Consider the following 14,021-nt stretch of genomic DNA (forward strand, 5'->3'; position numbering starts at 1 on the left):
AGTTGTAGCAAATAATGAGTATAAAAACTTTGTAGAACATAGTAGGCCAATAAAACTAAAAAATAAAACACTTAAGAGCAAAAAACGTTTTTTTATTAAAAATACTTAATTATCTCTGCTCTTAAGCAAAACCGAGAAAAAAAAAATGTTCGGCAAAGTTGTTTCTATGATCATTTGCTACAACTTTGCTGAACATACCAACTTACGATTCGTTAAAATAAAAAAGTTGGCGTATACGTCACTCTTGCGATCACCGTAAAAAAATTTTTGATCCGTACATTTTGTAGTACTGAAAATTCTGAACATATTCTCATGAACTTCTGCAACACTTTCCATAAAAACTCATGGTTCACTCTGTCAAATGCTTTGTTTAAATCCAAACTGACAACACAGCCTTTAAACCGCTTAGTTTCACATGATCTTGTAACTAATCTTCTAATATCTTTTAAGTTATCTCCACAAGACATATTTGGGATACACGCTGTTTGTCCTGGGCCAAGCAGTTTATCTAGGAACTTCATAACACGTTACTTGCTGAACTTCATGAAAAGTTTGTAATCACAATTTAGTAAACTTATTGGTCTGAAATCATCAAAACTTGCTTTTCTGCAATTGCCTTTGGGAATTAATGTAATAATTCCATCTGCAAAATTCCTTGGAGGCCTAATCGAACCATCTAGATAAGAATTGAAAATTTGAACTAAATCATCTTTGTAGCAATCAAAACTTTTAAGATATACTTCGTAGTCAAGTCCGTCAGGTCCAGGTGACTTCTTTTTAGTGCACCGGTTTAGCACCGACTTTAGCTCTTCTTCGGTAATCAGCTTTGCTAAATCTTCTCTGTCGTCATTTGATACAAATTTCGTAATGTAGTTCAAATGATCATAACTTGTGGATGAAACTGTTTCTGGTTCATCTGGTTGGAAGGTATTCGAAAAATGTTCAAAAGCAAGCCTTCTTAGTTCCACAGGATCTGTTATCACAATGTCTCCATTGCGAATTTTGAAATTTCCGCTACTTTCCAGTCGTTTGATTTGAGCTGCAACTTGGAAAATGTTAATCATTTCACCTTGCATCAAATTGAAATCATCAATATTGCTTCCTAAATGAGTCAATCGCTGATTTTCTATTTCAATCAAACGCGATTTGATCATCTTTATATCCAGAAAAGTTTGTTGTCCAGTGTTTTGCTTATCCATCCACTCCAGCATTTTCCCATGAAAATAATTTTTTTCATTAGAAATTCTTGTGTTTAACAAAAAGCTTTCCCGTTTGAAAAATTGTTTCATCTTATGTTTCGCAACATCATTCCACCACCTTCCTATCAGCTAAATATACGTGACGCAACTTCCATCCTTCATATTCCTCTACCAAACGAGTACAGATGGAATCGTCTTTTGCTACTGAACTATTAACTTCCAATAACCTCGTCCTATTGGAGCCACATCTGCAACAGATCCATAAACAGTCATTAAAATTCCAAAATGATCAGAGAAAGCCACAGGGACAGTCGCGAAGTCATTAATTTTCTGTAAAAAAATATTAGTGGTATGAAAACGATCTAATCGTGATGAGCTGCCGTTTCTTATGAAGGTAAAGCTGTTCTTTTTAAGCTTCATTGCAACATCTTTTGAACGAAACATTTCAACCAATTGCTTTAGCCCTGTGCTAAAGTTTTTAACTGAGCTTGGAGTCACTGTTGTTCAAAATGCAATTAAAATCACCACCAATCACATCGACCTTTTTCCCACCATTGCCAAGATGAACGGCTGAATTGTTAGAACACAACTGATCTCTATCTTTTTTTCTATTGCTCCCCGAAAATGCATAGATATTAACGTAATTTGCACCATTTACAACGACAGAAGATATTCTCCCGTTTGTATCCATTAAGGGTTGACAAAACTCAAACGATCTACGAATCAGTATGGCGGTTCCTGAGCCATTCTCACCAATATTTACTAAAGGAGAATGAGATCAAATAAAAGAAAAGTTGGCATAGCATACTTCCTGCAAAAACAGAATGTCTACATCATTATTTACAACGAAGTCTCTTAATTAGCTTTTGTTGATAGTACTCGATGAACTATTAAGATTTACAGATCCTATTTTAAATGCATAATTCATAGTAAAGCGTGATATCCTCACTAATACAATTAAAAAAAAACCTAAATTGAATACTCACGGTTGCCTAATTCACCCTACCGGTCGCTTACTACCGATTTACTTCGTCCCTCTCTTTCACTTAGCTTGATTTGCTTATTCCATGATCTCGTCGTCACCTTCTGCCATCCACTGATAGTGGAACTCTTTACGTCCGCCACTTTTTCAACATTCGATGTGTCCGACAACGAACTATCGTCGGTCTCTACGCTTTGTTGTACACCATCCCTGCCTCGCTTCAACGAGCAACCTTCCGCCTCCATCGATTGTGTTGCATCATCACACGCTGTCGAGGTGTGCGGCACCTCGATACTACTCGATTCCGTTGTACCGTTTTGACTCATATTCCGAACACTTAAGGCCAACCGTGACTTCAAATGCATCTGATAGGCATAACTTAGCTGATATTTGTGAATATTTTAATTTCTTCACAAAGTCTAACTGCTAGCTGTTGGGTTTGCTGATAAAATTGTTAATTTAAACTTGTTTAGTATAGTTTTTACGTAAAAGTGTGGAACAACATTTTGATTCAAATGCCGAACACCATACACATTCTGTCTCATATTCCGAACACCTTGATTCAAATTCCGAACAGCGCGAATAAATCATGTTAAAATGAATAATTTCGGAAATAAATTTATCTGAGCTAGTTCTACTGGTCTCGAACTTGAGAATCATCTTTACTCCCGAGGTATAAAATTGATTGGTAGATGTAAAATTTAATTGCAATTGACTGCCATTTCCGGGTTATTTGATGACATATTTCAGTGAAACATTTCAAACAAATCGCCATACAAAAACCGAGTGTTCGGAATATGAGTCTGTTCGGAATTTGAGACAAAACGGTATGCGGAACACCATCCGCCTCCATTATATCGGTGTGGGTTTCTTGCTCCGTTGTTACTTTTGCTGCAGCATTTGCTATCTCTGTTTTCTCCGTCCGATGGCCCAGCTCACGGTCTCGTTCCACCAAACCGCAGTCCTCCGCATCCTTCTCCTTTGACTCAGTGTTCTTACTTGCAACTGAACTGGCAGCGACCAAAGCATTCAAATTCTTAATTTTACGCTCGATCCCTTTGTCTTGGTCACTCGGGCCCAACACAGTTTTGGGTTTATTCCACAGCCCCTTCAAAGCACCGCTGTATGAGTCGGATTTATCTGATCTCAAACGCTCATTAACGGTTCTCCGTTGCGGACAATCCACATTAATGTGCTCCGTGCTTCCGCATTGGTAACATTTATTCACCAGACCTTCACGTTGACAGTTGCAGGTTTTTCCTCGCCTTCCTTGAGTTCTATGTAACACCCTCGAACTGAATTCCAAATTGGATGGCCAGTTTCAGCTCCGTATGTTTCGCGGACCAATCGCTGGATGTTCCCAAACCTCGACATGACAGTCCAAATTTCCTTGTCCTCAACTTCCGGTGGCAGGTTAAAAAGCAGACAATGTTACCTTGCAGCTTGTGACTTCCACGTTCGAACCGTAGTCGCAAAGAATTGACCTTGGGTCCAGCCATTTTAGCTTCCCTTATGTCCTATTGATACGAGAACTCCTTTTGAAAATCGAAACAATGGCACAAAACCAACTTCAGCGCACTATTTATACTGATAGCACTCGGAATACGTCTGTTCTCATCAGAAGCTAAACACGAACTGCCAATGGAATTCTACATTCTTAACAGTAATTCGTTAATGTTGCCTAATTGAACATACTTATCAAAGTTTTGATATCGTATTGGCGATGCCATTTTTAGTGGGAACCGCATGCAAAAATCTTCACTTTCATTAGCTTATGAATATGGGAAAGAGAAACACCATTCATAATTTAGAAATGTTTCATCAATAAATGATGATACAGTTTTGTTATGAGATGAGTCATTGCGATCAATGTAACCCCACTGATCAATGATACCCCGGATTACGGTAAGTATAAAAAGTGTAGTTTCTCGATCTGTTTTCACAGAAATCAGCATACCATACCATATCATTTTAGGACACCAGGTCTGTAATGGCAGCTGGCTTTAGTCGGGAAAGATCTTCACTGCAATTTTGTTCAATTGAATTAATGGGAAAAAACTGTTCTAAAGATACTTTTCTTTCTGAACTTTTCAATTTCGTTATTACAGTGATAAAAATCAGTGATATTTTTGTTACATAACATAATTTTTAAGTGAATTTATCTGCAAAAGCTTATTTAAACTAACCGCCTGACACCATGTTCAAATCATTGTTTCGAACTAAAAGTTATTCGATATCTGCCAATACCAGCTGAACATGATTCTGTAATTTCACAAAATTTTCATAGAAATGAATATTCTTTAACGCAAAAAACTTTAAACCATATAATATGACTATAGTCATTGCAGACAAGAGGTTACACCATTGATTCTTCTTCTTCTTGGCATTACGTCCTCACTTGGACAAAGCCTGCTTCTCAGCTTAGTGTTCTTATGAGCACTTCCACAGTTATTAACTGAGAGCTTTCTTTGCCAAAGTTGTCATTTTTGCATTCGTACATCGTATGGCAGGTACGGTGATACTCTATGCCCAGGGAAGTCAAGGAAATCTCCATTACGAAAAGATCCTGGACCAACCGGGAATCGAACCCAGACACCTTCAGCGAGGCTTTATTTTGTAGCCGCGGACTCTAACCACTCGGCTAACGGGGCCTTACAACATAACATTGGTGCTGTATCAGTAAGAAATGAAATCATGTAACACGGTAATCAATTTCACCCGAATTTACGGTACCGTAAAACGGGGTAGCTTTGATAATGCGAGACCCACGACATAATAAACGAAATAATGAAGCTTCTGTTAATCAGTTAAGCAAATCGAATGCAAAAGTAAAGAGTATTTGTATGACACTTTATGTCAAAGTTATTTTCGTTGGAATCAAGTGCATTTGAGGATTTATACGCAAATATTAAAAATTTATAAGATTTTAGCATTTTTGCAACGCTTACAAACAATCTGTTTTACGATCACTATTTGATGAAGTCATAATGAGTTCGTCACTTATCCTTGACAGCCTAGTTATAGTAGAACATGAATTCGGTGTCAAATCTCTTAGCGAAAACCATTTTTACAAACTGGGACCATTTTTGTAATCAAAGTCAGAAATTTCCATATAGCGTTAAACGCCCAGAGGTATGCAACGCCCTATAAATGTTCCGTAATTCATTCAATTTTGTTCGACTATCAAAGTTACCCCAAAACAGAAAACTGACTTTCGATTATATGAAAAATAATATATCCATTCGGAATAAATCTTTAGGCAATCTATCAAGTGCAATCGACAGCTAGGATGTCAGTACTAGTTTTAAAAATATAAATTTTAATTCTTTGAAACAGAATGCATAAATATTGAAGTTTTCTTCGAAAAAACTATCAAAGTTACCCCGTTTTACGGTACCTCGCAAAGAGAACCAGATAACACTCACAGTCAGTATAGTTTTAGACCAAGTAGATCAGTCGATATAAGTTCAATGAAGCTTTCCAGCTATCTATTACGCCATTTTCAAATCAACCGTTTATATTTGTTCGTCTATCGCCTAGAGCTATCGTTGTTCAAGTCGTTGAAAATAGCCATCGTGTCTCAGTGTCCCAATATTATTATTTATTGCGTAAAACTGTTACCCCAATTCAATTTTCTCTTCATGTTTGTTAATATTTTAATGCTTTACAGTGGGGGACCGAAATCCGTACACTTCATACAAACAGTAGGCATTTTGTATGAAGTGGAGGGATTTAGATTCATTTCTTAGGTGTACGGATTTCGATCCCACATGATAATTTTTTAGATGTACAGGAAACTCGCTCTCATAAAACGGCAATTATTGTTAAAATTGACAACAAAAAAGGTTGACAGCGTAAGAATGATAAATTGTGTTATATGTTGCGTGATATATCTCTAAAATTATTTAGTTTATCCTTGGAAAAGACCCAATAAAAGAGCCGAAACGTCGGGCAAAGCAAAACACATCGTTTTGATTATTTCCAAGACTGAGGAAGCCAAATAAACACAATTTAAATCTCAAACAACCTAGTCGAATCCATATACTACAATCATATTTTGGACATTCGACCACTCATCAACTTTTACGTGTAACGAATTCGATTCGTTCCATCAAATCTGAAAGCAATCTAACTGGTCTTGGTCTTCTAGATATGGAAAAAACCATTCGACAGTGTTTGGCGTGAATTTAGTTTAAATGGAAAGTGAAAAAAAAAAATTAAAAAAAAAACAAAACACATTGTTGAAAACAGTAGAAGTTATCTGTTAGACCGTAAACTTCAGGTTTATTGTCAGAAGAACTGGTGTTCCACTAGGCAGCGTTTTGGAATCAATATTATAGAATGTTTTCACATCTGACTTATCTGAGTTACCTCAGGGATGTCATAAATTTTATTTTGCGGATGACACAAACCTTTCTGCCAAAGGACGAAGCCGTGTCATTTAAAGCAGATTGCAAAAAAGCTTGTATATTTTTTCTTCATACTTGCGAAAATAAAAGATTTCTCCTTATGTTTCCAAAACTGTGGGCTGTCCATCTTCTGCAACGCTATAGCTTCTGTTACCTTACCTTTTCCTTACCCATTTTAGACAGCATGCCTCATTCAGAATACTTGAGTGCTAATAGATCAAAAACATTGAGATTCGACTCTACAAAATACCAGCAGAACAGTATGGGGCACTGTATAATCCTCATTGATTTAATTTCATCCCAACATGAATCAAGAAGAGATAAGGAAAGGATCAATTTTGTTTATTGAATTACCGCTGAGAATTCCCCACTCTGCAAATCTTCAATTAAAATAATGATTCTGATGAATCTCTGTTTCCTTGCAAAATCAACTTTTCCAGCAGCATCCGACCAACATGAATGAAAACATTTGCATTGAACAATAAAAAAAATAATAGCACTCTCCACTTGAGCAAGAAGCACACTCCCCTGAACGCATTCGTTGGAAATCACTTTGATGGCTCGTGCTTCATACTCCGTGCACCCTTCCCGAGCCGTGTCCAATCATATATCGGCCAGTTATAAATAGATGCAGCCCACTGCAAGCCCTGCACAAATTCTATGAATTTAAATTCCAAATGGATCCGTTTCGGAATGCAAAACAACAACAAAGAATCATGTGAACGAGAAAAAAAAAACCCAACCCGGACGACTTTTCCGGACCACTATTGCGATTATAATGGAGCAGTGACAACACACGGTGAATGCATTTCGTTCACGCAGGGAGGACCTGTCCACTATTGAAAAACCAGCCCCCCTCCCAATTCGGGGCGTACAAACAGAAATCCTTTCACAAATAGGCTTTCGAAATGCTTCGCGATTAGGGTTACCATATTTGATCGGATAAAAAAGGAACATATTCGAAATTCCGTAAAATAGTTATTATATGAGCAGGCATTGCAAAATTCGTTCTCAATTGATTTCGAAGCACGATCAAAGCAAGCGAAAAAAATACCGCATCTGAATCGGTCCATGATAGGCAAATTGTGACAAGTGATTTGTTGACAAACAGCAGCAGCGAACGAGAGTCTTGAACTAGGACAGGACGTGACAGCTCAACTAAGCCTGCCCCGTTGTTTTTCAGTCGATAGCTTTGACGATACAAAAGCCAGTGCTACCAGTATCTTTTTTAAGCAAATCTTGTGAACAATTTCAAATATCACGGATCATAATTTGATTGTTTCTTGCACGTTTCATTCATTTAGTGCACTAGAGGATGCTAGCCTTATTAAAAATCATACTTATATTTAAAATCGGCAATATTTTTGGACAAATTTTACACAATTCCCATAATGTAGCTCTCAATCAAGCATTTTTCATTTATTTGAGCATTGTAAGAGCACATGCGCAAACTTAATATCGAATATAAATAGATTTTAAACAATAATATTTCATAAAAAATATTCTAAACTTTTGATAAAAAATTTAATTTATAAACTAGCAACACGGCCGGGCTAGCAACAAAGTAGGCCTTTGCCAAAACGACCAATGAGAAGTGGTCTTTTTTGACAGGCAATTGGTTTCATTTTTGTACTATGACCTGACACGTCTTGTCTTAGGTCTTGAAGAGAGAGCACTGTTAAAACACATTTTTCTCGCTTATTTATCATTGGGAGTAAGTGTTTTTCTTTACTGGCATGATTAATAATCCCCAAACATCCTATAGCAATGGTGCTCCCCAGGTTTGGGGGGCACACTTAACGCTATTTATCAAACATGATTAGTACACGAATTTTATTAGCAAAAACGAGCACATGTACTCTTGAAAAAGTACGTATGGTAACCCTACTCGCGATGAATGCATTCCAGCCTTCAGTTCGGTGTGGTTGGGAGTTTCACTGGGGACGATTATTAAATTTGGTCATCGCAGAATTGTCGTTTTTCATAGGAGCTGGAACGAACATATGAATGAAATGTTTGAAGAATCGGCGAAATTTGAATATTTCCCACCCTGTGCATTTGAATCTATTTGGGGCCCGAACCGGGGAAACACCACAAAAATATGCTTAATGCATTAAAATTGATAACATCAAAAATAATTATGCGAGATATCAAAGCGCATATTATTTCGACGCCGGGAAACCGACATTTAATCCGATTCGAGGCGAACGGCAATAATTACGGACAGGCCAATAATCAAACGGCGCACATTATTAATAGCTTATGTTTCCGTTCTCTCGTTGCAGCTCAATTTCGCTAAATTTAGCGTTGGGAAGTTTGTGCCCAGCATGAATCTGGGAGGAGGTTTGATGCAAAGTTACCAACCGCATCAGCAGCAGGAGCAGCACCAATCGTCCCACCAGCACGAGGCTTGCCTGGAGGGGTACATGACGATACGTGAACAGGGGCTGCCAAACCTGAATGGAAAATGGTGCGGAACGGCCTCCGGGTATACGATCTACTACAGCGAGACCAAGTCGGTCAACGTGAGCATACGGCTGGATCGGTTGCCCCCGATGAGTGGTTCCAATGGAGTGGCCAATGCGTTGGAGTTTCGACTGATCTACAAGTTCCTGAGGCAATCGGATGCTAAGTTAAGGTGAGTATGTCTAACATGAACTTGTGACAAATATGTCATCTTATAAGAAAAACGGCTCCAAATAATTCCTGTAATGATTAGAATTGATGACAAAAGATAGCAATTGAAGTTTTTTTGACTTTAACTATATTTTACGAATATATATCGATTGTCATTTTGAACTCAAATAATATCCGATAGATATTCATAATGTTTGCGCAAAATTATCAGAAACATTTATAGCAAACTAAAAGAAATAGGCTCGCTCTAAACTCGCATGACGTTACCCCAAGATATAAAGGGTTAATTCCATGCGATCGAGTCTTGTACACAAATTCTCCATTTTTATTTTCTAGAGGCTCCCAGTTGTCGAAGTACGTATCACCTGAACCAAATTCCTGATACTTCTAAGATGCAGATCATAAATTATGCTATTTAAACCACGTTAATGATGGCTATGAACACCTATCCATTTTCTCCCTGAGATCTCTTCGTCGTTTTGACCAATACCCCCGCCAAGAACTATGCCAAATCGTACCGTTGTCCACTCTCTTAGTTACTTTTACCAGAGTTAATTACCTAAATCATAGATAACAGATATCTATGCTAGAACAAAATAATTCGGAAAACCTGTGTAAATATTCAAATTGAAACTCCTTGCAATCACTAGCGCCGCCACACAACGAATTGCGTCAATCAATGGTGAATATGAGTATCTTGAAATATTTCATATTTACCACTGACATCGTCATGGGAACTTAGCGATGACAGCGCCACCACGTTGTTGCCACTTGTGTTGCCATTTAAAACGACTATTAATTGTCTTACACAATTTTACAACTCGACTTCAACGTCTGTTATCTGTGCCTAAATTTTGTTCAAATATTAAATAAACAATTCATGTTTATCTTTTAAAATTAAGCTGCAACTCTTTTTCAACAATTCCATTCATTTAAAGCTCGATTGCTTCCAGTAGCCCTGAACGTTAAGGTAAAGATGAATCGCAGCCAAACCTTAAATTTTCAAGACCACAAATCTGGAGAACCAAACATATGTTAAGCTGAAAACTTAATCGATTGGTCACCATCAGCGAGTGACCAATCGATTAAGTTGTCAGCTTAACATATGTTTGGTTCTCCAGATCCGTGCTTTTGAAAATTTGGGGTTTGGCTTCTATTCATCTTCACCTTAAGTACCCTTAAGGTCGCACGGGACGTCATCATAATCATCCTATCCATTTGAAGAAGAAGATCTCAAGTACCACGCCATAAATCGATGCGAAACATTTTTCACTATAATTTTATAGTGCAGTGCATAACCCTTGAAATTTTCAGCTTAATTGGTTTATTAAAACGAGAGATTTGCTTCTGCAAAGTTTTGATGATGATTGTTAGAGTGAGACAAAAGATAGGGATAATAACACGGTCTCCCGTGTCCTCCTCCACTGCAAAAAGCCATCTTGTGCGCGAAGTCGACTGCCTCGTTCGCGGGTTCACTACTGAATATTATGTTTGCTTGTCGTTCTTTCAGCATTCGTACCACGTGTCCAGCCCATCGGAGTCTGTCGTTGTTTATGAGCTAAATAATATCCACTTATTTATATACTTTTACAATTCATGATTCCTGTGGCTCCGCCAGATGCCATTTTCTTGCTTACCAACGAGGACTATTCGCAGCACTTTACGCTCAAAAACCCTGAACGCTTTTCGGTCGACCTCTTTCTACATCCAGGATTCATGGCCGTATAGAGCAACCAGAAGGATCAGTGTCTTGTAGTTATAGCGCGAATCTTATCTACGTCTACAGGCTACGGGACCTCAGCTGGTTATGGAGCCCGTAGAAAGCCCTATTCACAGCTCAAGACGCCTTCTCACCTGATTCTTCTGAAGGTAATTCTCGCAATCTCCCTTTTAAAAAGCACGAATGCTGCTGGACGATCGATTCCTATTGTATCACTATCGTCCGCAAAACCTAGGAGCATATGCGACCGCGTGAGGATGGTACCGCTTTTTTGCACGCTTGCTCTCCTAATAACACCTTCAAGGGCAATGTTGAACAAATGGTTCGAAAGCGCATCCCTTTGCGTAGCGCATCTCAGTGCGTAATCTAATCCGCAACCTGCACTCTTGATTTCGATTCATCTATCGTGGCACGAATTTGTGTGATCAGTTTCGTCCGAAAACCATGTTCTATCATTATCTACCATTACTTGTTCTACATATTCTTCTATCATATTCTAGCATTACTCCAAGCTGACTTTCAAGAACCATGTTTCATACATTGTGTCGAAGGCTTCTGCACAGCTAGGTTTCGTGTTTCGATTCGCCAACAAATTCAAGGATAACCTCGACTCTCTCGAAGCAAGGCGCAACGTCGGCAAGGCCTGTTTTATTGGGGATCTTCTGCAAGGCAACACGGATTGCCCTGCGTTGCTCAACATGCTAGACATCAATACACGGCGCCGCAATCTCCGAACGCACTCGTTTTTTAACCTTTCTGTCACTCGTACTAATTATAGCCTTCACGAACCCGTCCGAAGCATGTCGCGTTTATTCAATCAGTGTTATTTTGTATTTGACTATAATGTATCGCGTGGAAGAAATAAGTGTAACTTTAGACATGTCTTATGTTAGTATACATTTGACTTCGTCACTTTATGTCTTAGTTTTAGGAATAGGGGTGATTGGGGTGATAATAAATAAAGAATAAAGAATTACTTATTTCTCTTAACTCTGCCGCTTTGAAATCAATAACCAGACAATAATATAGACTCTATATTAAATCACTGTCCATCGGCCCTCACAAAAACCAGCTTGGTATTCGCCGACGAAGGGGATCCTCCAACGGCTTCAAACTGTTGAACAGAATACGTGTTATTGACGCACTCCAGTCTGTGCCCTTTCTTATACATAGGGCAGATGAGGCCCTCCAGGCAGCTAGTTTAACGTTTTACGGAGACCAAATTTATTTGTTGTAGTTGTATAGAATTTTATATTTTCTTAGGTGGATGTTTGGTTCTGCAGATCCGTGCTCTTGAAAATTTGAAGATTGGCTTCGATTCATCTTCACCTTAAGATTACCTAAAAATCATTTTGATGTTTCTGCCCGCATTCTTTCAAAACTTTATCGAAAGTAGAATCAAATTTCACCAAAAAAATTCCTTCCTAAGAAAATTGTAAAACAGTCACACAATTCTATAAAGTTCAAGCCCTTTCAAGTGGAATACGTTAAACTGTTCTTTCAAAAACTCTTCCGCAAAATACTCAACAGTTTCCCGAGCTATTTGTTTAAGGATTTCTTCAAAGACTTATATTATTGTTTCCGAAGGATTTGTGATTATTTATGGTCGTTTCTCTAGAGCTGAATACACGATAATTAACACCCTCCTAATGAGATAAAAAAAAACAAATTTCCAAAATAGTTAAATCTTTTAGGAAATCGATCAGAAATCCTTCCATGACTTCTGGATTCCCATGAATTCTGCCAGAAAACTTCTTAAAACTCCGGCCTTCTGCTGCACAATAATTTAATCCCAAAATATGGATTCTGACCATTATTGATAAAACTTTAACTGAAGAAATATTTCAAGAAAGATCCTTATAAATTTCTTCATGAATATTAAAAAAATATCCCCAATATTTAGCTATGTTTTCCACACAGTCCTTCACCACTAAGCTTATTTGGGAATCAAAAGCATTCCTGAGATTTGAAGGTAAGAAGCATAGCAAAATACTTTAGTAGATAATTCTTGTATAATCCGAAGGTCTGAACTTGAATTTCCAGAAAAGAAAACATTAGAGAATTCATGACGCAAATTACACATAAATTGTAATATGTTTAAGAATTATTTTCGTAAGAGATTTTGATAAACTTCGCGAAAGAATTTGTAATAATATTTTCGGGAAAACTATTTAAACCAATTCACAGAGGAATTTAGTAGAACTTTCAACGAAATATTTCAGTAAAAGTTTTGACAGAATCAATGTTTTTTTTTTGGAGGAATTGCGATGAAGAACTTTGACGGTATTTTTTATTTTAACCGTAACCAAACAAGCGACATTCGGACCTTTAATCCTTCGATTGTAGCATGTTTTAGATTTGCCACGATGATGCTGTGAACGATAGGCAAGTTTTGTCAATATTGTTGTAAAAATAGAGAAACGTTACTATCGTTGATTTTTTTTTGTCAATAATAGGAGACATGCACATTGATTCAGGAGCTGTTCATTCATGTTAGAATCATGTAATTTTTTTTTTTTATTATTATCTAAAATTCTGGAGGGGGCCTGGATGACTCTGGGGGACCTGATCTTTTTGTTCCCTCTGTTCCTACGCCAATGAAAACGGTTATCCATAGGAAGCCGATTTGAAGGGTACGAGCTGAAACTGCTTGCTACAATCTTGTCATACGAGTTTGCTTGGTTAAATCCATTCAACATTAAAAGTTTCGAACCGCCACCGTAGAAAATTGGTTTGTGAATGAACATGACTATAGTTTACCTGATAGGTATGATTCTCAACCAAGCGATCGTTAACTGTAAAATGAGCATTATTAGAGATTCTGCCTGGGGAATTTCGGGAACAAAAAACGTTACCGTTCATCTGCCTGGTACAACGATTTGTCTAGACGAAGGGCAAACCCAAATGTTAGACTCATAGTTGCCCCCGCAATTTGCGCAGACAAACTATTTGGTATCTTCATTCGCAGGACAGACGTCCATAGCGTGCTACGAATCTCCGCAAATCATGCATTTAGCACTTTTGGCACCGACAGCACTGAGTGGGGTTCTGGAAATTTCCTCCAGGTTTCTGGA

The 14,021-nt window shown here is 37.8% G+C and overlaps 1 protein-coding gene across 2 annotated transcripts in view; it reads left to right on the top strand.

Annotated features, from left to right (window-relative positions):
- LOC5563680 overlaps nt 1-14,021 on the top strand; it is a 248,591-nt gene that overhangs the window by 186,755 nt on the left and 47,815 nt on the right. For both annotated transcript variants that reach the window (XM_021853633.1, XM_021853634.1), the window contains exon 4: nt 8,876-9,228. In XM_021853633.1, coding sequence (XP_021709325.1) covers nt 8,876-9,228 — 353 coding nt within the window. The remainder of the gene's footprint in view (nt 1-8,875; nt 9,229-14,021) is intronic.

This window comes from Aedes aegypti, chromosome 3 (genome assembly GCF_002204515.2).
Source record: "Aedes aegypti strain LVP_AGWG chromosome 3, AaegL5.0 Primary Assembly, whole genome shotgun sequence".
In the NCBI taxonomy this organism is placed as follows: domain Eukaryota; kingdom Metazoa; phylum Arthropoda; class Insecta; order Diptera; family Culicidae; genus Aedes; species Aedes aegypti.